Raw genomic sequence first — 27,450 nt, 5'->3', positions numbered from 1 at the left:
CGCACTGGGAAGAGCGGCATTCCCCCAGCACGACTCCCAGACCGGGGAGCGCTGGGAGTACTGGGAAGAGCGGCATTCCCCCAGCACAGCTCCCACTGGGAGTACTGGGAAGAGCGGCACTCCCCCAGCACGGCTCCCAGACCGGGGAGCACTGGGAGTACTGGGAAGAGCGGCACTCCCCCAGCACGGCTCCCAGACCGGGAGTACTGGGAAGAGCGGCATTCCCCCAGCACGGCTCCCAGACTGGGAGTACTGGGAAGAGCGGCATTCCCCCAGCACGGCTCCCAGACTGGGCCGCACTGGCAGTACTGGGCGCCGCGGCCCCGCCCCCCGCTCCGTGCCGCCGCGCAGGCGCAGTGTCGGCGCGCGGAGGGGGCGGGGCGAGGCGGGAGGCGGCGCTCCGTCCTGCGCGCCGGCGCCGGGGCCGCCGGCGCGGTGGCGCCCCCCATCGGCCCGGCGGGGCCCGGCCGGTCCCGTCCCGTCCGCCGCCGCCGCCGCCATCTTGTCACCCCCGGCGGAGGGGAGGCAGCGCCCCTCCCCGCAGCGCCGGGCCGCGGCGCTCGGCCAGGTAGGCCCCGCAGGCCGCGGCCCGGAGCCCGGCCCGACCGGTGAGGGGGCGGCGGGGCGTCGCGGGGGGAGACGGGAGGGGAGGGGGGGGGTGATGGGGAGCGGGGGGGGGGGGGGTGTGAGCAATGGGGGGGGAGTGTGAGGGGTGTTGGAGTGTGGGTGTGAGAACATGGGGGGGTGAGGAGGGGAGTGTGAGCAGTGGGGGGGAGTGTGAGTGGGGTTGAGTGTGAGCAGTGGGGGGGGGGTGAGTGTGATCATGGGTATGTGAGTGTGAGCATGGGGGTGTGAGTGGGTGAGTGTGGGTGTGAGAATGGGGGGTGGGTGTGAGCAATGGGGGGGTGAATGTGAGCAATGGGGGTGAGTGAGAGCAGTGGGAGGGTGAGTGTGGGGGGGGTGTTGGAGTGTGGGTGTGAGAATATGGGGGGGTGAGAGGAGGGGAGTGGGGTTGAGTGTGAGCATGGGGGTGTGGGGGGGTGTTGGAGTGTGGGTGTGAGAATGGGGCCTGAGTGGGAGCAATGGGGGGGCAGAGTGAGCAGTGGGAGGGTGAGTGGGAGGGCGAGTGTGAGCAATGGGGGGTGAGTGTGAGCAACGGGGGGGTGAACGTGAGCAGTGGGGTTGAGTGTGAGCGTGGGGGGGTGAGTGTGAGCAATGGGGGGTGAGTGAGAGCAGTGGGAGGGTGAGTGGGAGGGCGAGTGTGAGCAATGGGGGGGAGTGTGAGCAACGGGGGGGTGAACGTGAGCAGTGGGGTTGAGTGTGAGCATGGGGGTGTGAGGGTGAGTGGGGGGGTGAGTGTGAGCAATGGGGGGTGAGTGAGAGCAGTGGGAGGGTGAGTGGGAGGGCGAGTGTGAGCAATGGGGGGGTGAGTGAGCAATGTGGGGGGGAGTGTGAGCAGTGACAGGGTGAGTGTGAGCAATGTGGGGTGAGTGAGAGCAGTGGGAGGGTGAGTGTGGGGGGGTGTTGCAGTGTGGGTGTGAGAATATGGGGGGGTGAGAGGAGGGGAGTGGGGGGAGTGTGAGCAGTGGGGGGGGAGTGTGAGTGGGGTTGAGTGTGAGCATGGGGGTGTGAGGGGGTGTTGGAGTGTGGGTGTGAGAATGGGGCCTGAGTGGGAGCAATGGGGGGGGGAGAGTGAGCAGTGGGAGGGTGAGTGGGAGGGTGAGTGTGAGCAATGTGGGGGTGAGTGTGAGCAATGGAGGGTGAGTGTGAGTGGGGTTGAGTGTGAGCATGGGGGTGTGAGGGTGAGTGTGAGCAATGGGGCCTGAGTGTGAGCAATGGGGGGTGAGTGTGAGCAGTGGGAGGGTGAGTGGGAGGGCAAGTGTGAGCAATGGGGGGGGAGTGTGAGCAGTGACAGGGTGAGTGTGAGCAATGGGGGGTGAGTGTGATCATGGGTATGTGAGTGTGAGCATGGGGGTGTGAGTGGGTGAGTGTGGGTGTGAGAATGGGGGGTGAGTGTGAGCAATGGGGGGTGTGAGCATGGGGGGGCTGTGAGTGTGAGCAATGGGGAGTGTGACTGTGTGAGGGTGTGAGCATGAGGGTGTGAGTGGGTGTTTGAGTGTGGGCACGAGGGTGTGAGATTGGGGGGGTGAGATTGGGGTGGGGGGTGTGAGTGAGTGCTGAGGGGTGTGAGCGAGCGTGGAGGGGTGTGACTGTGGGTGTGAGCGAGCATGGAGGACTGTGAATGTGGGCGTGAGCGTGGGGAGCGTGGAGGGGTGTGAGTGGGCGTGAGCGTGGAGGGGTGTGAGTGGGTGTGAGCATGGAGGGGTGTGAGTAGGCATGAGTGTGAGCATGGAGGGGTGTGAGTGGGCGTGAGCGTGGAGGGGTGTGAGTGGGCGTGAGTGTGAGCATGGAGGGGTGTGGGTGAGCATGGAGGAATGTGGGTGGGTGTGAGTGTGAGCGTGGAGGGGTGTGAGTGGGTATGAGTGTGAGCGTGGAGGGGTGTGAGTGGGTGTGAGCGTGGAGGGGTGTGAGTGGGCGTGAGTGTGAGTGTGGGGTTGTGAGTGTGAGCACCAGGGGGTGAGTGCAGATGAGTTGGGGGATGTGAAAGTGAGTGTGGGCGTGGGAGTGTGTCGCCGTGGGTGGGGGCTATGAACGGGTGGGTGTGAGTGAGTGTGAGCGTGGGGGTGTGTAAGTGGAGGTGTGAGTGCGGGGGGGGTGTCAGTGAGTGTGATGGGGTGTGAGTAGGGGTGGGGGGGTGTATGAGCGTGACGGGGTGTGTGCGCAGGTCGGGGGGGGGCGAGGATGAGTGTGTGTGGGGGGTGTGAGGGTGAGTGTGATGGGGTGTGAGTGCCTGGGTGTGGGGTTGTGTGTGAGTGGGGGGGGAGGGTGAACACAGGGGTGCATGGGGGTGTGTGAGGGGTGTGCGGGTGTGCATGGGGCAGGGCGGCGGGCACCAGAGGCACGAGGGGGCGAACGTGGGGGGCACTGGGGGTGTCGGGGGCGTCAGCAGGACACCCAGGGGTGGGAGGTGCGGGAGCTGGGTGTCAGTGGGGCGAGGGGGGGTCGGAGGGGCTCGGCAGTGTGGGGAGGGGGGCTCGCTGGGGGGGAGGAGGGGGGGGGTCTGGGGGTGTGAGTGTGCAAGGGCCGTGTCAGAGGGGGGCCTGCCCCACTGCCGGGGGGGGGTCCCGTTCGTGAGGGGTTCACCTGGGTGAGGCGCGGGGCAGGGAGACCCCCCCTGTTTTGGGGGGGACGTGGGGCTGTAGGGGCATGTCCACGCGTGTCTTTTGGGTGGCACGTTGTCCTGCCGAGCGGTGGGTGCCGGCTGATGCGGTGGGGTGCTGCCAGGAGAGGGGCTGGGGTGGGCGAGCGCGGTGCGGCCGGGCAGGGGTCGGCGCCGTGGTTTACTTTTACCAGACTCTTGTGGTTTACTCTAAAAATTCTAGTCTAGTCTCCGACCAAGAGGTGGGGGGGGGGGGGTAGGTGGGGTGCAGCGTCTCGCTTTTGGGGACCGCTCGGGCCCTTCCCGGTGCAGTCGGTTGCCCACCCATTAGCGAAACGCAGCGGGAATTGCCGGGGAGCACGGCTCTGCACCGACCGACCTGCGGTTTCTGCCGAACCTCTCCCCGCTCACCTGCGACGAGGGGGTGGAAAGAGTGGGAAATATCTAATGAACTTTGCTTATGCCCTTCGTTAACTGTGTAGACAAAAACAACGCAAAGCCCGTTCCTGTCCAAACTCTGAGAGTTTTTTCTCGTACTAATTAATCCGTCCTCTGTCTGGAGCCGTGTCGGGGTCCGGTCCCCAGCCCGGCAGCCCCTTAACGGCGAAGCCCCGTCCTTGTGACTGCAGTGAAGTCTGCGTGCCGTACCAGGATCCCAAAGCCTTTTGTAAGCACCGATAATGAATTTTTAAAGGAAAACGCCATTCTCGGTGTGAAACCGGGTGCCGTCCCGCAGGGAGGGATCCCTGCCTGCTGAGGATCGCAGAGGAAGGAGAGCAAAGCCTTTTAAAGGCGGGCGATGCGGTGAAGCCGGTGCGAGGGAGACCATGGCACCCCAGCGCGGCGGTGTTTTCGGCGGCTCTCGGGTCATGCCGGGAGGTGCCCCGATGGGTGCCGTGCTGTGGGTCTGTGGTCTCACCGGCATTCCCGGCTGGCCGCAGGAGATGCGGATGGGGCAAAAGGTGCCGTTGTCACAGCTTTTAGCTGATTCTTCCTCTGAAACCTCCCTGCTTATTCCGACCGCCTTGAAACTCGCTGCGTGATGCAGAAATGTCTAAGTTTAGGAACTCAACCCCTTGCCGCTTCCCCTCCTCCCCCAAGCCCGGAGTTGACCAAGCTTGCTCTCCCTCCAAGCCTTTCTTCTGGCGGCACCCAGTGTCCCCCATGGCTCTTCGGAGAAGTCCTTTGGCAACGGTGCCGAAACGCTGCGGGCAACTTGGCGTGGCTCCTGCTCTTTGGGGACGGGAGGGTTTGTGTTGCCACAGCCGTCGCCGGACCTCGCTCTGCGGGGTGCGTGGAAGTGTGGTTAAAAACATGGCAGGGAGAGACGCGAGAGGCCAGAGCGAGGAGCTGGAGGCGAGCGAGGTCGGGGAGGAGGGATTTGGAGTTGCAGGAGAGGGGATAGGAGAGGGTTTGAAGTCAAAGGTCCAGGTCAAGACGTGGAAGGAGGGAGGGAGGGTGAGGAGGCAGAGGCCATCAGCCCCACGCTGGCTCCTGCCTGCCAGGATCTGGCATTTGAGCCTCTTTCCCCGCTCTCCCCAGGTGGAATGGGTTTGGGAGCCGGCATCAACCACACTGAGCTGGAGGAGGTGGGTGGGCACAGGGGTGTTGGGTTCGCATCCAAAGAAGAGCAACGAAGCTGGTGAAGGGTCTGGAGCACAAGTCTTACGAGGAGCGGCTGAGGGAACTGGGGTTGTTTAGCCTGGAGAAAAGGAGGCCAAGGGGAGACCTTATCGCTCTCCACAACTACCTGAAAGGAGGTTGCTAAAGATGTGGGGGTCGGTCTCTTCTCCCAAGTAACAAGCGATAGGACAAGAGTAAATGGCCTCAAGTTGCGCCAGGGGAGGTTTAGATTGGATAGGAGGAACAATTTCTTCACCAAAAGGGTTGCCAAGCATTGGAACAGGCTGCCCAGGGAAGTGGTTGAGTAATCATCCCTGGGGGTATTTAAAAGACATGTAGACGTGGCTCTTGGGGTCATGGTTTAGTGGTGGACTTGGCAGTGTTGGGTTCACGGTTGGACTCGATGACCTTAAAGGTCTCTTCCAACCTAAACGAGTCTGTGATCCTGCGGGAGAGGGGCACGGTTCCTTGTGAGCGATGGGATAGCGCCAGTATTTGGGTATGGAGTCAGCTGAGCCCACCCTATCCAGGCAAATGAGCCATTTCACCCTAAACCGTTGCCTTTCCAGACTGTTCGCTGCTGTGGGTTTGGATGTAACGAAGCAATCACAGTGATTTAAACGAATAAGTACATTATTGAGTGCCTGGCTCGAGAGGCTTCCCTGGTCGGAGGATGACTAAGGGCACGTCTGCCCCAGCAGGCAGGAGTGTCGGGTCCGTCTCTCCATGCGCGGATGCCAGTGCTGGGATTTCAGGCTGGAAACCTGAGCTGGCTGCAGTCAACCGGCTCAGCTGTGGAAACCATTTTGGGCCAGACCGCTCCCGGACCCGCATCCCGATCCAGCCAAACTGCTCCCGGACCCGCATCCTGATCCAGGTGGTGCTGCCCGGGGCCTCGGGTGAAGACGCAGGCAGTACCTGGGCAGGGCGCTCTGCCTGCACTGCTTTGCCTGCACTTCCAGCGTAGATCCCTGGTTAGCGGCCGGAGCGAGGGGAGAGACGTGCCCTTCCTTGAAGTGATGGGGCCGGAGATGCGCTGGGAGGGACAAGGGCTCCGATGGGATTAAGCTTAAATCAGCTTTCTCTGGCTGTGGCATGCAAAATTTTGTCACCCAGAGACTGAAAGCTGTGGCCTGACAAAAGTTGTTTCACTTGGTGTAGGGGAGAAGGGGAGCGCAATGCCCTGTGAGCCAGGAGGGGACGGACCTGGGAGTCGGGTGGTCCCTTCTGGAGTTGAGCTGTTTTGAATTTTAGAATAATTGGGGCTGAAACAGGACTCTGAAGCCACAGTGCCTGCTCGGGGCACGACGGTGGGGTGAGCAGGCGGATGGGAACCAGACAAGACGCTGCTTTTGTTCTCCTTTAGGGACGGGAACCTGCTTGTCCCTATGGGCCTGCTGATGGCGTCAGATGGGGGGGTCACCTAGCCCCGCATTTAGAGTGGGGTTTCCCTGGCCTGTTACCTATCATCGGACGGGGCTGGTTGCTTCTCTCAAGACCCCAGAAGGACTGTGAGGGCTGAAGCTTTAAAAACGAGGAGTAGCTTGCGGGCAGGTCGGGTGAGCCCTTTGCAGAGGTGGCTGGAGGTGGTGAGCTCGTGTCGGCTGCTGAGCTTCAGGAGAGGAAGGGTTACGGTCTTCTCCCACGTTGGGGTTTGAAGTGGGGGTTTGAAATTGCCCAGCGAGGGCTTACCTGTACCCCTTACCCGCCATTCCCGAGTAGCCGGTGCCGAGGAGAGGCTTTGGCAGATTTTTAAAAAAGCTGTGGCCATTTTAGAGGTCTGGTGATTCGGGTGCGATCCCTTTATGTGGGAGAAGCGGGACACTTCACGTGGCCTCACCGCAGCCGCTGGCGTGTCAGGCCAGTGCAGCAGCTGGGAACAGAAGGAAAAACTTCTATCCCCACGGGCTGGATCTGACCTGGATCCTTAACTCTTGTGTTGAGTACGAGCCCTGTATCCCTTTGAAGAACAAATGCACTCCTCCATTTGCAGGTGACCCTCCCTTTCCCTAGCCGCCGGGCAGGAGCTTCCCTGCTCTTCCCTGCTCTTCCCTGCTCTTCCCTGCTCTTCCCTGCTCTTCCCTGCTCTTCCCTTACCCCTCTGGGGAGCCAGGGAGGAGTCGGGAGCCGGAGCAATCGGCCCCATCAGAGGGGCAGCATCTCTCCTGGAAACAGCTGTCCTTGCTTTCCGTGCTGCGTTTTGCCTCTGCAGAGTTGTCAGGTCAGATAGAAATCGGTGAGGTTTCTACTCCGTACTGTGATCTTACCTTCCTGGGGGCAAGCGGCTGGCCTCCGAGCGGTTGCCTGTATCGCTGCCTAATGCAGATTGTCAGCGGGAATGTTGGCATCTGAAAGCATCCACAGTCCAGGGATCTGCTTCAGGATTTCCCTGGGTGGTCCGGGCTGTCCGTGAGGCTCCCAGCTCCCTGGGGTGTGCAGAGGTGGCTGTCCTCATGAACCCCGTGGGCGAGTGTGCCATTGTGCTGCTAAAAGCTGTGGAGAGAGGCTGATTGAAAGCTCCTGAGGCTGGCAGGAGGCAAGACTAGGGCGTTGCTGACCTTGGGAGATGGGAAGGTGGCCTTCATCTTCCTCTTCTCACTGTGGCATCCGTCCTCTGGCTTTGACCCATGCCGTTTTGCCCTGCGATCAGGTATTTGAGGAGCTGACTTTCCCCCGCTGTGCCCTAGTCATGCCTCCGCTCTCTCTGCATCCTCCCTGGCTCATCGTGTTCCCACATCACTATTTTCACGCTTTCTCCCTTGCGTGGTGTGTGGAAGACGCTCCCGAGAACATTCCTAACTTGTCGATGAGTTTAAGGGAGGACCTGAAGTTGGTTTCTTTGCCTCTACGCTTATTAAAATCTCAGCGGAGAGTGGCTCGGCAGCGTGAGGGGCAGTGCCTGCTGTGCTGACCTCGGGCTGGGAGCAGCCGCTCGGCTTCGTGTGCTCCCACCAGCGTGGGAGTCTTGGCTGGTGGCACTTGCCAGACTCCTCCTGTACCTTCTTAAATCAGATAAATCCACATGTACGGAGTCACCATCCCGGGAGGTATTTAAAAGACGTGTCGACGTGGCGCTTGAGGACATGGTGGACTTGGCCATGTTGGGTTAGCGGTTGGACTTGATAACGTTAAGGGTGTTTTCCAACCTCAACGGTTCTCTGATTCTATAGCCACCGTGTACCTCTTCCCTTCGGAGCAGCCCCAAGATGGCAAAAGTTAGGGGCACGTGAGTATTTTGGTGCTGCAGCCTGCCTTCTGCCATGCGGTTACACCTCACCTGCCCTGAGCTGCGGCTTTGTGCAGGGCTGGAGGTAACGGTGAGCCTTGCTGGCTCTCGCCTAGCCCACCCTCGCCGCAGCTGAGTCCCTTTGGTGGTGGTGAGCTCCAGCCGCCGCTCTTTTTGGAAGCACCTCTGGCTGCAGCCGCTTCCTGAGGGAACTCTCCTGGCTGTGGGGAAGGTCTTCTCCTCCTCCACCTTCCCTCTTCGTTTTGGGGAGGGTCCCCGGAGCCTGCGGCACTCGGGTGCTGCGCCAGCCGGTCAGGGAGGCAGCAGCGGGCTTTCCCCGATCTTCCCCTCTGCTGGCAGCCTGCCTTTGAGCCGAGCGGAGAAGCCAGGCTTTGAGGTTGGATGTGGAGCTGCTTCTAGCCTGGCTGTCGTTTCCAGGCTGCTTCTGTCCCCTCGGTTTCGACGGCAGCCGCTTCCCTTGTCATTTCAGTCCGCCGAGTTGCTCTGGTTTATTATCCAGAGCTGGAAACGCGGATACTAAGATCTTGCTCTCCGTGTCTGCGTGCTCGGCTTGCCTTTCTCTGCTGCCTTCTCCAAAGTTCTGCTGGCTGCGTGTTTATTTAGTGCCATGAAGGCTTGTTGCTTTTTCCAGAGCCCAAAAGGCACGGTCCTGGCCAAGGAGAGCAGCAGTCTGACCAGCGGGAAAAGCCCAGAGAATAGGGATTTGGAGAGATGCTGCCTCGCAGGGGAGATGAGCTCAGGGAGGATTTCAAGGCAGCGCTCTCGGCGAGGGCTGTGCCGGTTCCCCCGACTGCCGACGGTCGGCCAGGGCCAGCTGGAGGGCAGTGGTGTGCCGTGGGACGGGGCAGCCGGCATTTCCCAACCGGGAGAGAGGTCGGAGCGTGTTCCCAAGGCCTTGCCTGGCTGTCCCCGGCTTCGTGCCGACAGCTCCTCGTGCGTGAAAGGTCAGCGGTTTGCCTGAGCTCGTGTCGGGGAGCTGGCGTGGAGTCAGAGCTTCCCCCGACCCCGGGGGGCCTGTCCAGAGGGGACTGGTGCCGTCCCGGTGCAGAGTAACCGGCAGCCCCACGACTCCAGCCAGCGCATCCCAGGGCCGATTATGGCTTCCCGGGGAGGATGATGGTGGCCGTGGCCTTGTCTGGGGCTACGGGCTTCTCGCCGGGGGCTGCGAGGCCGCGGCAGGGCTCCGCTTGGAAGTGAGCATCGTGGGTGCTTGGGTGGGATGCCGGTGGCCCGTGGGACCACGGGGTTTCTTACGCCCGGGTCTGTTTCTGAGCCGTGTCGCTCGGTGGGGTGGTGCAGCGGCAGCGGGGGGACGTGGTGACCCACAGCCCCCTTTTCCTAAGGGATTCAGAGGGGCGGCTGGGGGGGTTCGTGTCTGTGCTGAGGGGAAGGGGCCTGCCCAGGCAGGGATGCTGCCTGTTCTGCTAGCATTTCATCAGAGGGCAGTTTAACCAACATCAGGAGGTGCACCGGCTGCTTTCATCTCAACGCTTCTCCGATAACATTCCTTACGTTTCGGTCACGCTGCCGAGAAAAGGAGGAAGGACGTCACCCTTTTAAAGAGAGACCAAATGCTGCCTCCCACTTGTATTTGTTATTTTAGTTTAAAAATCCTTCAACAGATTGCTTCCTGCGGAGGGGAGCCGGGAGTGAACTCGGCGGTGGGGAAGCACGGGGAGCCGGTGAGCTGCTGCCAGTGTTTGTGAGTTAAAAGCAGTAAGTGCGGGACGCCCAAGAAGCCCCCAACCGTGGTTGACATCTCCAAAACACGGGATGCACGGAACTGAAAGCTGCCCGAGAGCGCGCCGCTTCCATTAAAGCCTTTAGAGGGGGAAAAAAAAACCCCTCTGAAATTAGCACAGAACAGAGAGGATGGCTTTTTTTCCCAAGCTCTTCAGGTTAAAAATATTTGAAAAGTGGGACAGGATGACAGGATTCCTGGCTTATTTCGCCAGCCTCGCGTGTGAGAGTCTCAGGCGCCGGAGAGCGTGCCGCAGGGAGCGAGCCTGATTTGGCCAGAGGGGAGATCGCCGGTGCTGGCACGTAAGCGATGTTGCAGTGGATCGGAGCAGGGAGGTGCTCCACGTGGAGCCTTCTCCTGCCCTTGGACGGTGGGATAACCACAGCCCCCCGAGCCGAGGCTCGTTAGCTGCCCGCGTGATTGCTCTCCACACGTCACGGGTGGGTTTCCCCCGCGTGGAGCAGAGGGTCGTGCCGAGCCTGCGGTGGTGCGGCCGTGTCCTCGCTCGCTGCCTCATGCCCCGAGGAAGGTTCCTGCTATTTTTTTTCTCCCTCTCTAATGTCTCTGCGGTCGTTCTCTTCTCCCCGTCAGCACTTTTCACCCCCATCCACAATGCCAGCAATGCCGCAGCAGTAATGTCACCTCTGCGCCGGAGTCGGCCTTGCAGGCAGGCCTGATCCTGCCCGCTGCCGGCCTTGAGAGAGTGCCGCGTCCCCTCGCACCGGCTTTTCGGTGCCGGCTGATCTCCCTCGCCGCGCTGCGGGAGGATAAATGGGAACGCCGCGTTCACAGGCCGACACTGCGTGTGCCCCGGCATGTTCTCTTTGAAGTCGGTGGCCTTGGCTCTTCCTTCTCCCTGGCCCCCTGTGCTCCTGGTTTGTTCGGAGCGTGTGCTGTTCCTGCCGTGCTTTTCCTGGGACATTTGCTGGATGCAGGGCGCACCCCGCTGTGGGCAGAATGGCAGGATGTTCTTTCTACCCCCAGACAACTTTCTTTTTGCTCTTTGCTGAGCAGAACGTCTTCGCTCCGCTGCCGGGATCTGTGCGCACACCATTTCACTGAACAGCTGCAAACGGGACTTGGTGGGATTTTTCCATTTTCAGTTTCTGAGTGGTTTTTGTACCTCCTCACACTCCCCAAACCCTGCTCCGGGCTGCAGGGTCCTGGCTGGGCTGGCGAAGCCCATTCACCTGGCAGAAAACTCCTCTTTTTTTTCCTGGGTTAATGAGCTCTGCTCACTCCCCCTCCGGTCGGGCAGTGGAGGACAGCAGCCTCTGCAGCAGCAGAGGGGCCGGATCCTGTCCGTCCAAGCCCCAGCTCTGCTTGCAGGCAGCTGCCTGCCTCTGGCTCTGTACCAGCTGGGTAGCATCTACCTTTCAAGATGCTTATTAACCCTTGCGCAGGATATTAAAAATGCAAAAGGGCTGTCTAAATGCTCGGTGCTCCTTGCTGGCCGGGGCTCGTATTGATTTATAGACTCACCGACCGTGCCGTGACACGGCTTGCGGGTGATTTTGCTATGGCAGGAGCAGAGCCTGGGCTGCTGTGTCAGAATATTTTCTATTTTGGGTAAAAGACCGACTGCAAGGCTAGTTTCCCGCTACCGTGGGAGGGTGGGGGACAGCAAGAGCAGCTCTCCCAAGCCCACAGTCCCAACTGCCGGACGTCTGCCGGCTTCCGCACCGCGTCTTGCCCTCTCTTGGAGGGGAGCCGGGCTTTCGGTACCTGCCCATGTTTCCTGGCTTGTGTTGTTCAGCCGAAACATTTCTTCCGTGGCTGCATATCCCCTTTTCCCGGGTGCTGCCTGGAGGAGGGGGAGCAGCTGGGCTGGCTCGCAGCAGGACTCATGGCCCTCTCCTCCGCGGCCCAGCCGGCTGACGTGGCACATTTCACCGCCTGGAGCGTTCCGGCGCTCACCGGCACGTACCGGGAGCTGCCCCGCTGCACGTACCGGAGGGACTGCCAGCCACAGGAGAGCGTGTGGTCTCACCGGGGCTCCCACGCGGTCTCACCGGGGCCGGTGGGCTCCTGGAGAGCTGCTGGTTGTAGTGGGTCGGGGTCTCGCTGCGGGATCCGTGTGGCTCGCAACGTCCCCGGTTGTCGGGAGGCAGAAGAGCTCCGTTCCCTGTGTCCTTGGGGAGGTGACAGGGTTTGGCACGGAGCTCCCCGGGCTCTGCCAGGGCCGGCTCTGACCTCTGCTCGTGCTGGGCACCGAGAGCTGCCTCCATCCCCGCTGGGTGCCTCGGGAGAGGCACGGGGCAGCTGTTGGAAGGAGTTGAGCCGATGCTGTTGCTCCACAGAGATGAGCTGAACGCGGGGAAATTCCCGGGGGGGACGTCGAGAGCCAGGCTGGCCATCTCTGGGGACGAGCACTTGAGCTGGGCAGTCAGCCGTGAGCTGAGAGGGGCCGTGCTCGACCCCCGTACCTCTTTGGGCTGCTCCTTCGGGAAAGCAGGCGCTGTGTTTTGGGTCTGTGCAGCCTTTCCGATGGACAGAGCTCCCTTCCCCATCCCGGACAGACCTGCCTTCTCTGTCTGTGTGTGTGTCCCCTGCTTCCCGGCTCTGTGGAGTTTGGCCCCGTTCTCGGCACTGCCCAATTCTTCTGCTGGCGTCTCTGTTTTACCATTTTCCTCTCGTTGGGGAAGCGGGCTCGGGCCAAAGCCAGCAGGTTCAGGGAGGAGCTGGTGGTGCTCGCTCCTAACTGGAGCTGGAGAGCAGAGGGAGGTTTCTGCCCTTGGCTTTGGTGGCCCCCAGGGCGGACAGAGCAGTTTGGGGGGGGAGAGGACTGGGCTGGGAAGGGGCGTGAAGGAGGACAGCCCAACTATCGGCTCTGCAGACCCCGGAGCCTGCTTCCCAGCAGAGACCTGCTGCCGGGCCGGCAGCTCGGGCACGGGTTCCCTCTGCTCTGCCCGCCGGCTGCGGTGCTGCCGGGTGTTCCCTGCGGGGCCGAGCCGTGCCTCCTGCCCACCCTCGCTTTCTGCAGCCCCCCCCAGCTCCGCTCGGGTTCGCCCGACACGCGCCCCCTCTTTTCCCTGTTTCTCTCACAAGTGTGCCTTGGTCTCATCCCAACTCATGTGTGTTTATATTTTTAGGGTGATTGAGGTACTGCGCCTCTGGCCGTGGAAGCATGTCGGGGCCAGTGCCGAGTCGGGCCAGGGTCTATGCAGACGTGAACACTCAGAGACCCCGCGAGTACTGGGACTACGAGTCGCACGTCGTGGAATGGGGGTACGCCTGGGAGATAGGAGGGGGACCTACGGCAGGGCCCGTGCGCGAGCGCTGCCGCCGCTCATCCTCCGCGGCGCGGGGACAAACGCCCTTCCGAAGGCAGGAGGGCAGGTCGCGGAGCTTCCGTTCCGGCCGCGGTGTGAGGGGGTGGCACCCAGCGGAGCGGGCACCGGCATTTTGGTTTTCGGCGTTGCCGTCCGGCGCCCGTCCAGAGGGCTGCGCTGCCTGGGGCGGGAAGCGGGGGGACTGATTTCCAGGGGAGCCCTGGGCTCGAGGCTGCGGTTTCTCGGCAGCTTTGCAAGCAGAGCCGCTTGTACTGAAGCGTTTCAGATAGACCTGGGTGCCTGGCTTTAAGCACACAAGTAAGCGCTTAATTAAAGAAGCGTTATGAGGGTTTGGTTTTTATTGCTGGGAAGAATGGCTACGTCAAAAGACAGCAGCCTCTGCGCTGCTGTCCCCAGGGCGCTGATGGGGGTAACGGGGAGCAACAGTGGGAAGCTTGGGAAACCATCCTGGAGTGAAGAGGGGTTTGAAAGGACGAAGGTGAAAGTCTCGTGACTATTTTTTTTTTTTGGAGTTCCCCTGAGGACTGGAGTCTCTGAGAACTTGAAATGAAGACGACCAGTTGATTGTTTTATACGGCAGCTGGCTTGGCGACGAGCTGGGCAAAGGGCCAGCTTTGACTTCTCAGGTAGTAACGTAGCGCTCGTCAGCAAGAAGTGCTCCCCTGCTCGAGAGCACCTTCCTTCCCGAGCCGTGCGCCCGGTGCTTCAGGCCGAAGGAATGCTGCCCGCCAGGGACAGAGGCTGCTCTTTGTTCGGTAGTTGTGGTAAAATCTGTAAAAATAAGTCTTTTATCTGAGGCCGCGGCGAGACCCTGGGCGCCGAGGAGGCTGTTCCCATGCTGCGGTTGGCAGCTGTCCGTGGGGTTGCTGCTGGGGCTGGATTAGGAGCCCTCCCTGGTGCAATCCCTCCTCTCTGCCCAGACCCCGGCTAGCTGCAATGCGTGCCGGCCACCGGTACCGGTGACCTAGAAATGAAAAGCTTTTTATCCACTTCCAAATCTCTTGCGCCAGGCAGAGCCCTGGGGAGCCTTCAGTCTCTCCGAGATGGTAATTCCATGTCTTCTGCGAGCATCCTGGGGTTTTTTTGTCACCCAAACAATCCCTGCAGTTAATGTTTTCCCTAACGTTAACCCTGAGCCTTCCCGTCTGGTTCCTAGTGAAGATGAATTAATCCTCCCCATCTGTAATGCGTGGTTCACCACGCTCCCTTTATTCGTATTTGCCGAGCGTAACCTCGGGTTAAGGAGCGAAGCAGCCTGGTGCGGTCGGGTTGTGCTACAGCTCCGCTGCCCATTTGAACTCTCCTTCTTTTCCTCGTGGTGCTGACAAGTCATCTCCTGTATTGTCTCTGGTAATTAGCAATTTGTGAAGTCAAGCTTTCCAGCCTGTAATTCCCTTTCTTTCCCCCACTTGTTTATCCTTATCAAAGCCCCGGGGGCCCTGTGCCTTCCCTCCTTGGTGTAGCAGAATTAATTGCCGATACTTCTGCTGTTTCCTTCAGTCCCCTCAGGTGACTTTGGTTAGACCTTAGTGGATTTAAATACGTGGAGGTTTTATGGGTGAGAGTTGTTTTATTCTCTTCTGATTTCTTGTGTGGAATATTTATCCTTCGGTGTGCGAGATCCTTTACACCTCAGTATAAAGGAGGGGTCGCAGGGGAATTTTTGTGTCAGGTGTTTTGTCAGTCTCTGCCATTAACTAACTGCTGGTGGGCTCTGGAGTTTCAGGTGAGCTAGTCCTTGCAGCCCACCACCTCCTCTTCGTAACTGAGAAGAAGGAAAGGTGGAAAGGCATCGTCTTCGCATGACCTGTAGCAGAGCCGGGAGGAGAGCTAAGGCTGGGAGGGAGAGAGAGCGCCAGCGTTGGGAGTTGACAGAAGCGTTTTCGGCGTGCCAGAAGGGTTTGCCGGCAGGGCTGCGGTGCGTGCAAGCGTTGGGGGGGCTGTCCCCGAGCTCCCCGTAATGCCCGTGAGGTCTGGTGTCCATCTCCACGGGGAAACTGCTGAGCCAGCGCTCTGCCGTGCGTGCCGCCGGCAGCGCTGCGCCGCAGCGGTGCTCTCCGGTCGTTCGCCGGTCGGTTTGCATGCTCCTCTGCGGTGGTAGCTGCTTCTCTCCAGCCCTAGGCACTGTGGTACACTGCTAGCTCTCCATTTACCGTAGACTGACCCCCAGATCTTGACCTTCCCGCTCTCCTTGGGACAAGCGTTGTCTCTAAAGCAAGCAGTGCTCTGTTTTGAGCCGGGCACAACCTCGTCATCTCTTATTTCTCTGTTTCTCGAACAGCAACCAAGATGACTATCAGCTTGTGCGGAAACTTGGCCGTGGCAAATACAGTGAGGTCTTTGAAGCCATCAACATCACCAACAACGAGAAAGTGGTTGTGAAAATCCTCAAGGTAGGTGTATTTGCTCAGCGTTTTGTTCCTCTGCCGATGCTTCTGTGTCTTCCCTTCCTTCGCCTTTTCCTGCCTTCTCCGTTTGAAGGGCTCTGTTGATGTTTGGATGATCTCATCTTAGCTGAGGAAAACAGCAGTCCCCAAGTCAAAAGTTTTAGGTAGCTTGTCTCCTTCCCAAGAAACCAGATTTATGGAGACCCAGACGGGCTGGGCTGTTAGAGCTCTTTCACTGAATTACGCTTTTCTTGGGTAACTCTTTCCAACCAAACCGGGGATCAGAGCAGGGAGGCAGGGGATCACATACGTGCAGCGGAGGCAGAAGGAAGGTCCTGTGCCCGGCCTCGTATGGATGTTCTGCCTGTGCCCCCTTCACCCTCCCTCTTTGTCACCTGCCGGCGTCACCGCTGTGAGGTTGTGGTGGGTGATGCTCTCCTCCTGACAGGCGGCTGCGTCTCAGCGGTGCTCCGCAACTTAGGGCAAAGGCTCTCTTTGGGCCCGTTTCAGGTCATGGTCTCACCAGTTCAGCACGAGTACTTGGCTTGGTCTGATCCAAGTTCATAAAATCCCCATGCTGGATTCACGGAGCGCAGCTCCCTGCCCGAGCGAGGGCGCAGGAGCCCAGAGATCTTTCCCAGGATGAGCAGAGCAGCGTCTTGCAACGGAAGGTCGTTGCAACGTGTGGTGTCTCGGCCGGTAAGTTGCAGCTGATTCCTGCCCTGGGGATGAGCACGGTTACACCAACGTGTCCCGGGAGCTTGGGCAGGGCACAGAGAGGTTCACCAAAGCTGACAGAGTCCTGACCAATGGGCTACAGGCCGTGTTTAGGCTCGTCAGCTCGTGGTGGCAAGCTAATTTCTGTGGCGTTACCAAGCCATATGCAATTATAGTCTGTGGGATGTGTGAGTTACAAAGTATGGCGACACTCTTAAGAACATTGCCCTCGCGAGAGAAACGGTGAAGGTGGAAGGAGTATCGCAATTAAGGAGCACAACAGAAATACACGTTCAGAAAAGCTCGGGGCAGGTTACGAGTGAGAACGTGAGAAATGTCCTCGTTAATGTATTTGCCCAGCCTGTGACGGAGAAGCAGAAAGCTAGCTGGAAAGGCAGAAAGAGCATCCCATCTTCAGAGGCAGGAGAGGGACTCAGCTCGGCTTCTCTGAGCACTTCCAGAGCTGTCTCTATGTTCGCTCTGCAAGGGGGGGGGGATTTCCCCAGGCAGCTCGGGCTGGGGACTGCTTGTGAGGAGTTACGGAGACACGGACGGGCTTGGCTGCTAGAGCTCTTTTCATTGAATTATGCTTTTCTTGGTTAACTGTTTCCAAAGTTTCAGTCAAAGATTTAACCTGGGACCTGAAGAAACTAAGCTTGCTCTTTAAAACCTTGATTTGTAGTAAAATAATCTCCCAGCTGTCTTCCAAATGCTAGAAACTCCGTTCCTTTGGAAGCAGAGAGCTGTCACGTGGATGAGCTCACAGGCTGACGTTCTCCAGGGTGATTTGAGCGACTGAGGCATGGGATCACGCTCCCTCCGTTCTCCCACAGGGCTGGCGTGGGGCTGGGTGACGCTGGGTACCCTGTCAGGGGAGAGCCACCGTCCTCGGGGGGCAGAGCCTGCGCTCCTCGGGGTCAGACGCGGGCTGTGCCGGCCTAGAGAATGTGCCTCCTCATCACCGTTTCTTTCGCACGACTGAAGAACCGCACGCTCCTTCGCCGTTCCCCTGCCGCGTGTACAGCCCGTCATGCCGGAGTGGCTGGAGAGGTCTGTCTTGCTGGTAACTGGCTCTCGTTTTCTGTTTTCTCAGCCTGTGAAAAAGAAGAAGATCAAGCGTGAGATTAAGATCCTGGAGAATCTCCGAGGAGGCCCCAATATCATCAGCCTGCTAGACATAGTGAAAGACCCTGTGGTAAGGAAGGGGAAGGGGCAGCTCTGACACCCGCAGCTGGGGGGGTGCGAGGGAGCCCTTCAGACCCCTTCCCACCCCGTGAGCTGGGAGTCTCTCCGAGCTCGGACTGACTCCCTGGCCCACTTGGCATCCATCTGGCAGCTGAAATCAGCCCGGGGAAATCTCTGCGCCTGTTCCCCGCTCGAGCACCGCTGAGACGGTAGACAAGAGGGTAGAAATGGAAGGAGATATTTCTGGCTGATCCAGCAGTGGCAGGTGGAGGAGGGCTGTGCCTACAGCGCCGTCTGCTCTCATTCCCGAAAAAGTGGCTGGGAACAAGGGATGCCTTCTGCCCGCTGGGTTCTTTGGCTTTCAAACCACCCTGGTCTTGCGCAGCGCCAGGCTGCTTTCTGTTTGCTGGGTGACCCCCCCTGCCTTTGCGAAGGCTGAGGAGAAGGACAGGCAGCGGCCGACGTGAGCAAATCGGCGGAAGGCGGGAGGAGGTTGGGGTTGCGCTATCGTCAAAGCGATCGGGCGGAGGGAGGCTTTCCTCCGCCGTCGTGCCTCGGTGCTCTGCGGTGTGCTGAGATCCTTCACTCCTCCCAAAACCAGATGATGTTTCCTTTGTGGCGCTGGCCAGTCTCCTGGCTCTTGCCCAGGGGCGGCTTTCACTTCTGTTATCCCCGCGGAGCCGGGGTATCCCACTGTCCCCGCCGGTTTCTAATCCAGCCGGTGTGATCCGGGCAGGATTGCCGGTTCAGGTCAGTCGTGTGGCGGGCTCTGCTGCCCCAAGTTGGGCAGGGGGGCAGGCAGCGCTCGGCAGGACCCGGAGGGTTTAGGGAAACCCGCTTTTGGCAGCGGAGGTGAGAGTTTTACATGGGCAGACTGATAAAGGCCGTGGTGTTTATGTAGCACGGCTGAATTTCTCCAAGGCCTGTGACTTCGTGCCGCCTGACGCGCTGATTAAAAAGCTGCATTAGGATGAATTAGCAGGGCGTATTTGAGCCAATTTTAATCCTCTGACGGGCCGTGAAAGGCAGCTGTTTGCGGGGAGATAGCAGCGAGCGGGGGCCCTGGGGACAGGCTCTCGCTCCGCTGCTCCTTTTCCAGACGGGGTCTGCAAAGCCGGCTGGTGACGTTTGAGGTGACAGATCACGTCGTAGGGAAGGAGAGCGGGGGGGTTACATGGCCAGCTCAGGAACTGAGGTGCAGGTTCTCGTCTTGGGGTGGGCGGCTGTTTTGGGGAGCGGCGGGCCGGAGGACTGGTGGGCTTGCTGAGGACGATGGCCTCTGCGCAAGTGCTCTGGGTGGTCTCTGGCCCAAAGGGCTGACCTGGCCTCCTGTATGTATTCAGGAGGGGCTGTACAGACAGAGAGGGGGATTTCTCCCTGCACACAGACCTTGGGAGTCCTGCCCGGAGGTCCAGCGTCCTGCTGCAAGGAGGAGGAGGAGGAGAACAAAGAGAAAGGGGAAGGGGTGGGGAGAACCCTACAAAAACAAGCCAGAAAACATGGCGTGAAACCTACGGCAGCAGCTTGCTCGGCTCCTGAGGGCGGCTGCGTGCCTCCTCCGCCTGCGGCGTCTCCGAAAACGCAGTTTGGGAAGCCCCGGCTGGGCCTGTCTGGGGGGGTTGCGGTTGGCCGGGGCTGCGCAGCTCCGGCGCTGCCCCCTTCTCCTTTCTGCCGGCGTTTCTATGAAGTCTTTGTGAGATCGGGTTGCTGACAGCTGAGGCAAGAGCCCCTTTCCAGGGTATAACCTTAGCTCGCTCTAGCGATGCTGGCAGGCACCGCTCTTATAAACCAGACCCCGAGAGCTCCCTTGCTTCCCACCTCGCCCTGACCCAGCTTTGCTGGGTCTCGTTCGGTACCCGGAGGTGGGCGCATCGGGTCTGATCGCTGGTAGGGGTACATACAGGGCACGCGCGCAGCTGGTGGTGTAAAGATGCAGCTCCTAATGCGCTGGATGCTGCTAAATGCTGGGCAGCAGTCCTGTCTCGAGAGCGGCTCTTGTTGCAGTACAGGCAGGACCCAGGGCAGGAGGGCAGGAGCTCCCGGTGGGTGCTGGAGGGCCCTGGGCTGGACACAGGGCAGTTGCCCGCCTGCCTGCCCCCTCCTGCACTCTCCTGCCTTGAGGAGGACTAAACCTCTCTTCTTTTCTTTCTGTCTCTCGAACCGATGCCGCCGTCCTGCAGTCTCGGACGCCTGCCCTGGTTTTCGAGCATGTCAACAACACAGACTTCAAGGTGAGCGACCGCCACTGTTGCGGACACCTCCTGAATCCGGCGATGGCGTGTCTGGGAGAGCTCTTCTAGGCTGTGCTGCAGAGCAGGCATCACGCCCTGGCTGCCAGAGGGTTTCCCGAGCCACTCTGATGCTGCCTCGTGGTGGGGAAGGAACGGTCCTCTACTTCAGAGGCACACGGTGTCACAGAAATGGCTGGCATTGCTGTCGCAGAGCGGCCAGGGGATTTTGGGCTGCGACCAGCGGCTTTTTTTCTACATTTCACAGTTAAGGGAAGAGCCACGGGCACAGTGCTCGTGTTAGGGATTGTCCCCAAGTCTCTCCTCTCTGCCACGCTGCTCCAGTGTTTGGCCATCCTGGGCTTGTATTCGCAATCTGGTGTTGGCCAATTTGCAGGCTGAAACCTTGGATTAGTTGAGCCTTGCGTCCCTGGAGCCTGGGCTGAGTAGAAGACAAGGAGGGTTATCAAGATGGGCTGGAGGAGTTAGTAAACCAGCAGCTGCTTTGCCTGTGGCTGCTCAGTTGTTTTCGGGGAGTAATTAACGCACTGTAAGTCCTGGAGTGATCCTTTTCCCACCCGATTCTTGTTCCCAAGGCTTGTCTTCGGGCTGTCTCAGGGAATTGTTCTCTGGGCATTTTTTGCGAGGGCGGTGAGGCGTGCGCTCTCATCCTCATCCCCTGTCCTCAGGATGGGAAACTGAATCCTTCCAGGTGCCGGGTCTCAGAGCTCCCTGGTCCCCTCCTGGGTGGAAGCAGGGAGGGCACATGCGTGCTCCGAAGGTTGGTTAGCCAGACTGAGAGTCTGGCTCCTCCCTGTGGCGTGCTGACGGTTCCCAGGTGGGGAAATTCGGGGCACAAAGCGGGTACGAAGCCGCCCGTGTGCCGTCTGGCCCGTTGGTGCCTCTGGGCCCGAGTTGTGGCTCCACAAGTGTCTGTTCTGCGCCTGCGCAGGCGGCTGGTGCCTCCACGAGGAGCCCGGGTCCTGCACCCAGGAGCGGTGGATAAACGTGCTGTGTTTTGTTAACCTGCCTCTTGTCTTCATTCTTCCAGCAATTGTACCAGACGCTATCTGATTTTGACATACGGTTCTACATGTATGAAATCCTAAAGGTAAGCTCCCGGCGGCGGCTGAGAAATCCGCAGTCCCAAAGAAAATCCTCGCTCAAGCAGAGACCTGCTGCTAAATCTCCCCCGGGGGGTCTGTGTGTAGAAGCAGGAGGTAGAGCGCGGAGCTCATTTGGCTACTAAACCCTGCTGGACCGTTGCCCGGCCGTACGCGTGGGATGGCTTCTTGGGCCACCGCGCAAGGGGAGGCTCAGAGGCAGGTGGCTGTGGAGCGTGCTAGCGAGCGGCTCGGAGGGTGAGGTCGCCGTGTCCTTGAGAAGCAAAAGCCGTCTTATTTATCTCCCCGGCTATCCCCTTGCAAGACTTCTGCCTCTGCTGGGACCTGGTATTGGAGGTGGCTTGGGTTGCAAGCTGCCGTTGAGGCCGGGACCGTGCTGGGGCCTGCTCGGGTGGTCAGCCGGGGGTCCGAGGGCACCGAAACCCTCTCCCAGAGCACTCCTTGCCTGTCCCAGCCATCCCCGCCGGCAGAGACCGGCCAGGATCGACTGCAGCGTTCCGTCTGCGGGGCTTCAGTTGGAGCAGACGCTGCAGGGAGACGGCAGCCTTTGAACGAGGTCTCCTCCGGTGGGGCTGGCACAGGGCTGGAGAGGAAGATGGGGTTTGCCTCCTCACCGCCGCTCGGTCACGCTCCAGCTCTGGGGTTTGGGCTGACCTTCAAAAGGACGTGCCGGGGGGGCAGAGCCCAGCGCACGGACCTGCGGCGCGGCGGGCTGGTCTGACCCACGCTGCAGGGTTTTAGCGGTCTCCTTCCAGGAGAGGTGACGGCGCGTGCTGGACCCCGGGGAGGGTCCACGCTAGAGGTGACCGCGCAGGATCCGGAACAGGGCCGAGGTCCGGAGATCCCTGGGGAACGCCTCCGTGCCTGTAGCTTTTAGTACAGGCGTCAGTGAAGCAGGGGCTGACCTCAGTGCTGCCCGAGGTGGCTGGCTGGCTGGCTCTGTCCCAGAACAGCCTCTGGGTCTGTCCTTCACCCGCCTCTGGCTGCGGGCTCTCTGCCCGATCCTGCTGCCTTGTCACGCAGAGGGAGGCTTTCTGACGGCGCCCGTTCTGTCCGCAGGCGCTGGACTACTGTCACAGTATGGGGGTCATGCATCGAGACGTCAAGCCGCACAACGTCATGATTGACCATGAGCACAGAAAGGTACGGTGAGGCCCCGCTGGCCCCGGTTCCGACTCCCTGGGGAAAGGGGAATGCTGCAGGGAAGCGCTGGGCTGGGCTGGTTCTCTCTGCCTGGGTCTGCTTCTCAGAGGGGAGAGGGTCAGCCATGCTGTGCTAGCTCCCGCTCTCGCTGTCACAGGGCTGAGCAAAGGCCGGGAGCTCTTAGAATCACGGAATCATTGAGGTTGGAAAAGGCCCTTAAGATGATCGAGTCCAACCATGAACCCAACACTGCCAAGGCCACCACTAAACCATGTCCCTAATTGCCACCTCTGCGCGTCTTTTAAATACCGCCAGGGATGGTGACTCAACCCTTTCCCTGGGCAGCCTGTTCCAATGCTTGACAACACTTTCGGTGAAGAAATTGTTCCTAATACCCAACCTAAACCTCCCCTGGCGCAACTTGAGGCCATTTACTCTTGACCTATCGCTTGTTACTTGGGGAGAAGAGACCAACCCCCACCTCGCTACAACCTCCTTTCAGGTAGTTGTGGAGAGCGATAAGGTCTCCCCTTGGCCTCCTTTTCTCCAGGCTGAACAACCCCAGTTCCCTCAGCCGCTCCTCACAAGACTTGTGCTCCAGGCCCTTCACCAGCTTCGTTGCTCTTCTTTGGACACGCTCCAGCACCTCCATGTCTTTCTTGTAGCGAGACCGCTCAGCTCCCGGCTAAGAGCCTTTGTGCCAGCAAGAGAACCAGCAGTTTGCTTTTACCCGCTTCCCCACGCTCCTGTTCCTGCAGGCCAGCACAGACCTAGCCCGCCTTCAGCTGCTGCGGACAGTTGCGGTTTCGACAGCAAAACTTTCCCGGCACGGTTAGTGCCGCGTGGTCCTGCCCGTCTCCGGCAGCACCAGCGCTCCCGAGCCCGTACTCGGGCAGGAGAGCGTTGCCTTTAAGTCGGGGTTGGCCCTCGTTATAGATCTGGGCCCCAGCAGACCCCAGCGCGGGGAGGGGGCTGAATTTGCAGCTGTTTGTTTGGAAATACAGGTGACCATAAAACCCGCACCTGCGTCCAGTAAACTCCTTTTATTTGCCACCTGTTTGTCAGTTACTTAGGCTTGTAAATGGAACTTCAGATTTCTTCCAGCACCTCTGCAGCAACTGGCCAGCTGGGACCTCAAATAAAAAGGACTTCAAAAGGCGCCTGCTTGGACAGCGGGAGGCTGGGCGTCTCTCCGTGGCACCGGCAAAGCCTCTTGCAGCCGGTGAACGCCCCCGTTATCAGACCAGAAAGGGGCCGAACCCCCGCCCCGTGCTCTTTGGGCACCGTGCCCTTTGAAATCTTCCCCGGCGTCGCAGCCCGGTATCGCCCTGTGTCTTACCGGGTGCGTTTTGTTGTAAGCGCCGAGTGGCCAGTCTTTGCTGTGAGCCAATCTTTCCTTCTCCCCAAATTAATATTAAAACCACTGGAGAGGCTCTTTGTGGACGGTAGACGTCATATATCTCGATTTTAATACGACTTCTGACATAAGCCAACCAGGGAAATGTGGTTTAGATGCATTTTCTATACAGTAGGTCTAAAGCTGCTGGAAAGCCATAATTAGAGAGTAATTATCAATGGTTTGCTGTCAGAGTGGAAGGCAGCGCTGCACGGGTTCAAGGGGGATTGTCCTGGGCCTGGCGTTACTCAGTATTAACGACCTGGCTGATGGACCAGAGAGCGTGCGTCGTCCACAGGTTTTAACGAGCAAAGCTGGGGAGGGCTGCAAGTCCCCTGGAATTCAAAGCAATCCTGACGAGTTGGAGAAAAGATCTGAAAAAACGGGGCGAAACGCAAAGCCCGAGTCCGAAGCAGGGAGTAGTCGCGAGGGCAGGCGCAGGACGGGCATCGCAGCCCCGCCGGCCGGGTGAGGGTGCTGCCGGAGCATCGGCGATGCCACGAGGAGGGAGGATGCCGTGCCGGACCCCCCGAACCGTGGTGTCACCCCCCCCCCGAAATGCTCCTGCTGCGAACGCCTGAAGGGCTGCTGGAGAGATCTGGGTCTGGGGTCTGCGGGTCCCCATACCGATGTGCTCTCTCCTCTTCTCCTCCAGCTGCGCCTGATCGACTGGGGGCTGGCGGAATTCTACCACCCCGGCCAGGAGTACAACGTGCGGGTGGCTTCGCGGTACTTCAAGGGACCGGAGCTCTTGGTAGATTACCAGGTACGTCCCGGCGGGGTCCAGCCCCTCGTGCCGACCGCGGAGCCTGGGTGTGGAAGACGCAGGCTGGTGTCCTGCGGCCGCGGTGTCCCGCTGCCATGCAGCCCCGGGTTCTCCCATGCCCGGGCACATGCCCGGTGGGTTACAACCCGCAGCTGCACGTGAGCGGGAGAGGGGACAGCCCAGCTACAACTCGACGCTGGCTGGGAAAGGCTCTCGAGCGATCGGAGTAACCTGCCCGGGGTGAATCCGTGCCAAGGGGCGAAGTTAACTGGGGGAGGTGAGAATAAAAGAGAGTATTTGCCATCCTCTGAACAGCCCTTGAGGCGGCTGCTCTTGGCTGGTCGGCGTCTAGCTTTTCTGCCCGCGACCGATGAGGCCACGTGCAGTTCAGGGTCTGACCCTGAAGCCTGTGTTGGAGACGGTCCTGGCTCTGGACCCTCTGCTCTCTGCCATCCTTTCGGGGGGGGTCTCAGTGCATGTTCCCCCTCCTGGGCCGTCCCGGCAGCCTGGTGGCTCCCGGAGCTTCGCTGACCTCCCCTCTCTCTCCTCTCTGCTTTTCCAGATGTACGACTACAGCTTAGACATGTGGAGTTTAGGCTGCATGCTGGCCAGCATGATCTTCCGGAAAGAGCCTTTCTTCCACGGTCACGACAACTACGATCAAGTGAGCTCCAGGGCAGCACGCTGCCCGCTCCCCCCATCACCCCTTCCTCCCGCAGACCCTCCCGGGGAGCTGGGCGAGCCCGGGAGCGTGCCGTGAAGCAAACCGGCGGCACCGAACCAGTGCGGCGGCTTCCCGACGCTGGCACGCGTGTGCTACTTCTGCGTGCTGCCCCGTCTCTCCGTCCCCTCCCCACGCCGGGGTCTCGGTGCTCCCTGCTTCTCCTATCCCTCCGCTTTCTGCCTGGGGGAGGAGTGGGTGAGCTGGCAGCTAAATCTGGGGGTGGCTGGGCAGGGGAGCAAAGCGCTGGTTGTACTGGGAGATGATAACAGGAGCCGTGTGCCTGACCCACGCGCTGCGGGTGTAGCCGGGGTGCAGCTCGGGAGCTGCAGGAGCAGCGCGCTCCGTTCTGGTTACTCCAAACGATGGTGCTGCCGCGGTGGGGTTCATGGGACGCGGCTTCGGAGCTGGCTGCCGTTTTCCAGTTGTATGGCTCCCGTAAACTCAGGCAGCGAACGCAGGCGTGCCCGGCGGGCTCCTAACCCCACCGCAGCCCGGAGCAGGGCCTGCAGGAACCTGCATTTGTGGGATCCCGGCTTCCCCGCTGCACCCGCCCTTGGGGCGAGGAGGGGAAATCTGGGAATGCCGACCTTGGAGCGCGCTGCGGGCACCTCTTTGCCCTTCCCTGCCGAGAGCGGGACCAGGGCACGCTTCCGCACGGCTTCCAGCTGCCCCAGGGAAGGGCTGCGAGGCCTTGCCTTCACTTTCCACCCCGGAGAGGGACGGGAACGCGTCCTTCCCCAGCCACGAAGCTGAGTTGAGCTGTGGCCTCGCTGGGGGAGCGAGGGACACCGCAGTGGGGGGGCCGGGACCCGCGGGGCTGCGGCTGGGCTGGCAGGAACCCCGTCTCTGCCATCGCCCTCAGCGTTGCTGCTTCTCCACCCTTTCTGCCAGCTCGTGCGCATCGCGAAAGTGCTGGGGACGGAGGACCTGTACGACTACATCGACAAGTACAACATCGAGCTCGATCCCCGCTTCAACGACATCCTCGGCAGGTGGGTGCGCGGCCAAATCCTCCCTCGCCACGGTCGGGGCTTGGGGGCGAGAGAAACGGTCCGGCACCGTGCCGGGATTCCCGCTGACTCGTGCTGTTCTCCGGGGAAGGTTGTGGGAGAGGGCAGCGTGGGAGGTGAGCTCGCCGTGCCATCGGCAGGGTGCGGGGCTGATGCAGCTCTCTCCTCTCCTCCTCCTCCTCGCAGACACTCGCGGAAGCGATGGGAGCGCTTCGTCCACAGCGAGAACCAGCACCTCGTGAGCACCGAGGCGCTCGATTTCTTGGACAAGCTGCTGCGCTACGACCACCAGACACGACTCACTGCCCGGGACGCCATGGAGCACCCGTACTTCTGTACGTCTGCCGGCATCGCTGCCTGCCCCGGCTCCTTGGGGCTGCCCACCGTTCCCTCCCCTCCGCCCAGAACCCATCTCCTCCTCGCTGCTGCTGGCGCCCTTTGCCACCCCGACGGTTCTCCCCGTCCTTCTAGCTCCTCTCTCCCCCTGCAGGGCTGCTGCCCCATCGTCGGGGGGGCCGCACGGCGAGGCACCAGCGCTCCCCTCGGGCGTGCGGGGAGCCCTCGCTGACGCCCGTCGCCTTCCCTTCTGCCCCGCAGATCCCATAGCGAAAGACCCAGCGAGGATCGGCACCTCGGCTGGACTCTCGGCCAGTAACACGCCTGTCAGCTCCTCCAGTATGTTGGCAGGTGAGCGCTGGGGCTCTGGCCGGGGGACCCCCTCGGCCCCCCACCCGGGGTCGAGCGTCGCCAGCTCTGAGCTCTCCCCCCGACCCGCTCCCTCTCTCTCCGGCGCAGGTATTACCTCGATGTCCGCGTCCCAGCCCATCGGCAGCCTGGCTGCGTCGCCCGTCATCTCCTCTCCCAACGCTTTGGGCTCGCCGGTCCCCGCCGCAGCCGGCGTGCAACCCTGAACTCACCTCTCAACCGCCGGCTTTCCGCAGCGCCGAGGCCGGTGCCGCGCCTGCCTTCTGCCCTCCTGCCTGCCCCGCGCCAGAGCCACGGGCTCCAGCCGGCAGCCCCTGCCCAGAGGCAGAAACGGGGTGGGAGGGCGCTCTGGAATTTTATTTTTATTTCTGTCGAGTATGGAAAAAAAAAAAAAGAAAAAAAAAAGAGCAAAAATGTAGGTTCCGTTTTGTTTTTTTTCTTTTTTCTTTTTTTTTTTTTTTTCTCTGTGCAGTAACAATATCACACTCTCTGGCGATGGACCAAGGCTGATCTCTGTTGTGTCTCTGTCGGGGTACGGAGTTAGCTGCATTCTTCTCATGAGGATCATGGTTAGTGATGCAACTACAGTGTAGAAATCTAAAAATGGATAATAAAATTTATTTTCTATGTCCCTAACAAACAGGTCAGCGGGAGCAGCGGCTTCTTCTTGGGTGGTGGCAGCAGGCAGGGATGCCCTGCCTGGGGAGGGGGGGGTTACAGCACGGACACGGCTTCGGTACAAACGTGTCCCCAGGGTGGGGGGGGGCAGCGGCTTGTGGGCTCTGTGGCCCTTGGGGGTCCTGGTCTGCCCCCAGGCTGGGGGGGCTTCAGCCTCGTGGGGCAAAACAAGGTCAGGGCAAGCCCCGGTATCCGTCCAGGCTGGGGGATGGATGGATGGGAAGCAGCCCTGCGGAGAAGGACTGGGGGACACTGGTGGGTGA

At 60.5% G+C, this 27,450-nt stretch overlaps 1 protein-coding gene across 3 annotated transcripts; it reads left to right on the top strand.

Moving 5' to 3' along the window:
* Window positions 1-427: 427 nt before the first annotated feature.
* On the top strand, window positions 428-27,151 carry LOC128142146 (casein kinase II subunit alpha-like). Of its 3 annotated transcripts, XM_052787891.1 has the most exons (13): window positions 430-568; window positions 12,924-13,059; window positions 15,406-15,517; window positions 17,322-17,423; window positions 19,594-19,644; window positions 20,693-20,752; window positions 21,825-21,908; window positions 23,960-24,070; window positions 24,633-24,734; window positions 25,686-25,786; window positions 25,991-26,139; window positions 26,402-26,491; window positions 26,600-27,151. In XM_052787891.1, exons 2-13 carry the CDS (start codon window positions 12,959-12,961, stop codon window positions 26,713-26,715), a joined length of 1,179 nt encoding a protein of 392 aa, XP_052643851.1. In that variant the 5' UTR covers window positions 430-568; window positions 12,924-12,958; the 3' UTR covers window positions 26,716-27,151. The 3 variants fall into 3 exon arrangements, with proteins under 3 accessions (XP_052643853.1, XP_052643851.1, XP_052643852.1); XM_052787893.1 differs by lacking the exon at window positions 12,924-13,059 and having other exon boundaries at window positions 428-568; XM_052787892.1 differs by lacking the exons at window positions 430-568; window positions 12,924-13,059; window positions 15,406-15,517; window positions 17,322-17,423 and adding an exon at window positions 18,280-18,608.
* The last annotated feature ends 299 nt before the right edge of the window (window positions 27,152-27,450 follow it).

Source organism: Harpia harpyja, chromosome 5 (genome assembly GCF_026419915.1).
Source record: "Harpia harpyja isolate bHarHar1 chromosome 5, bHarHar1 primary haplotype, whole genome shotgun sequence".
NCBI lineage: Eukaryota > Metazoa > Chordata > Aves > Accipitriformes > Accipitridae > Harpia > Harpia harpyja.
The sequence above is the reverse complement of the archived record's forward strand: the minus strand, read 5'-3'. Positions and strand labels throughout refer to the sequence as shown.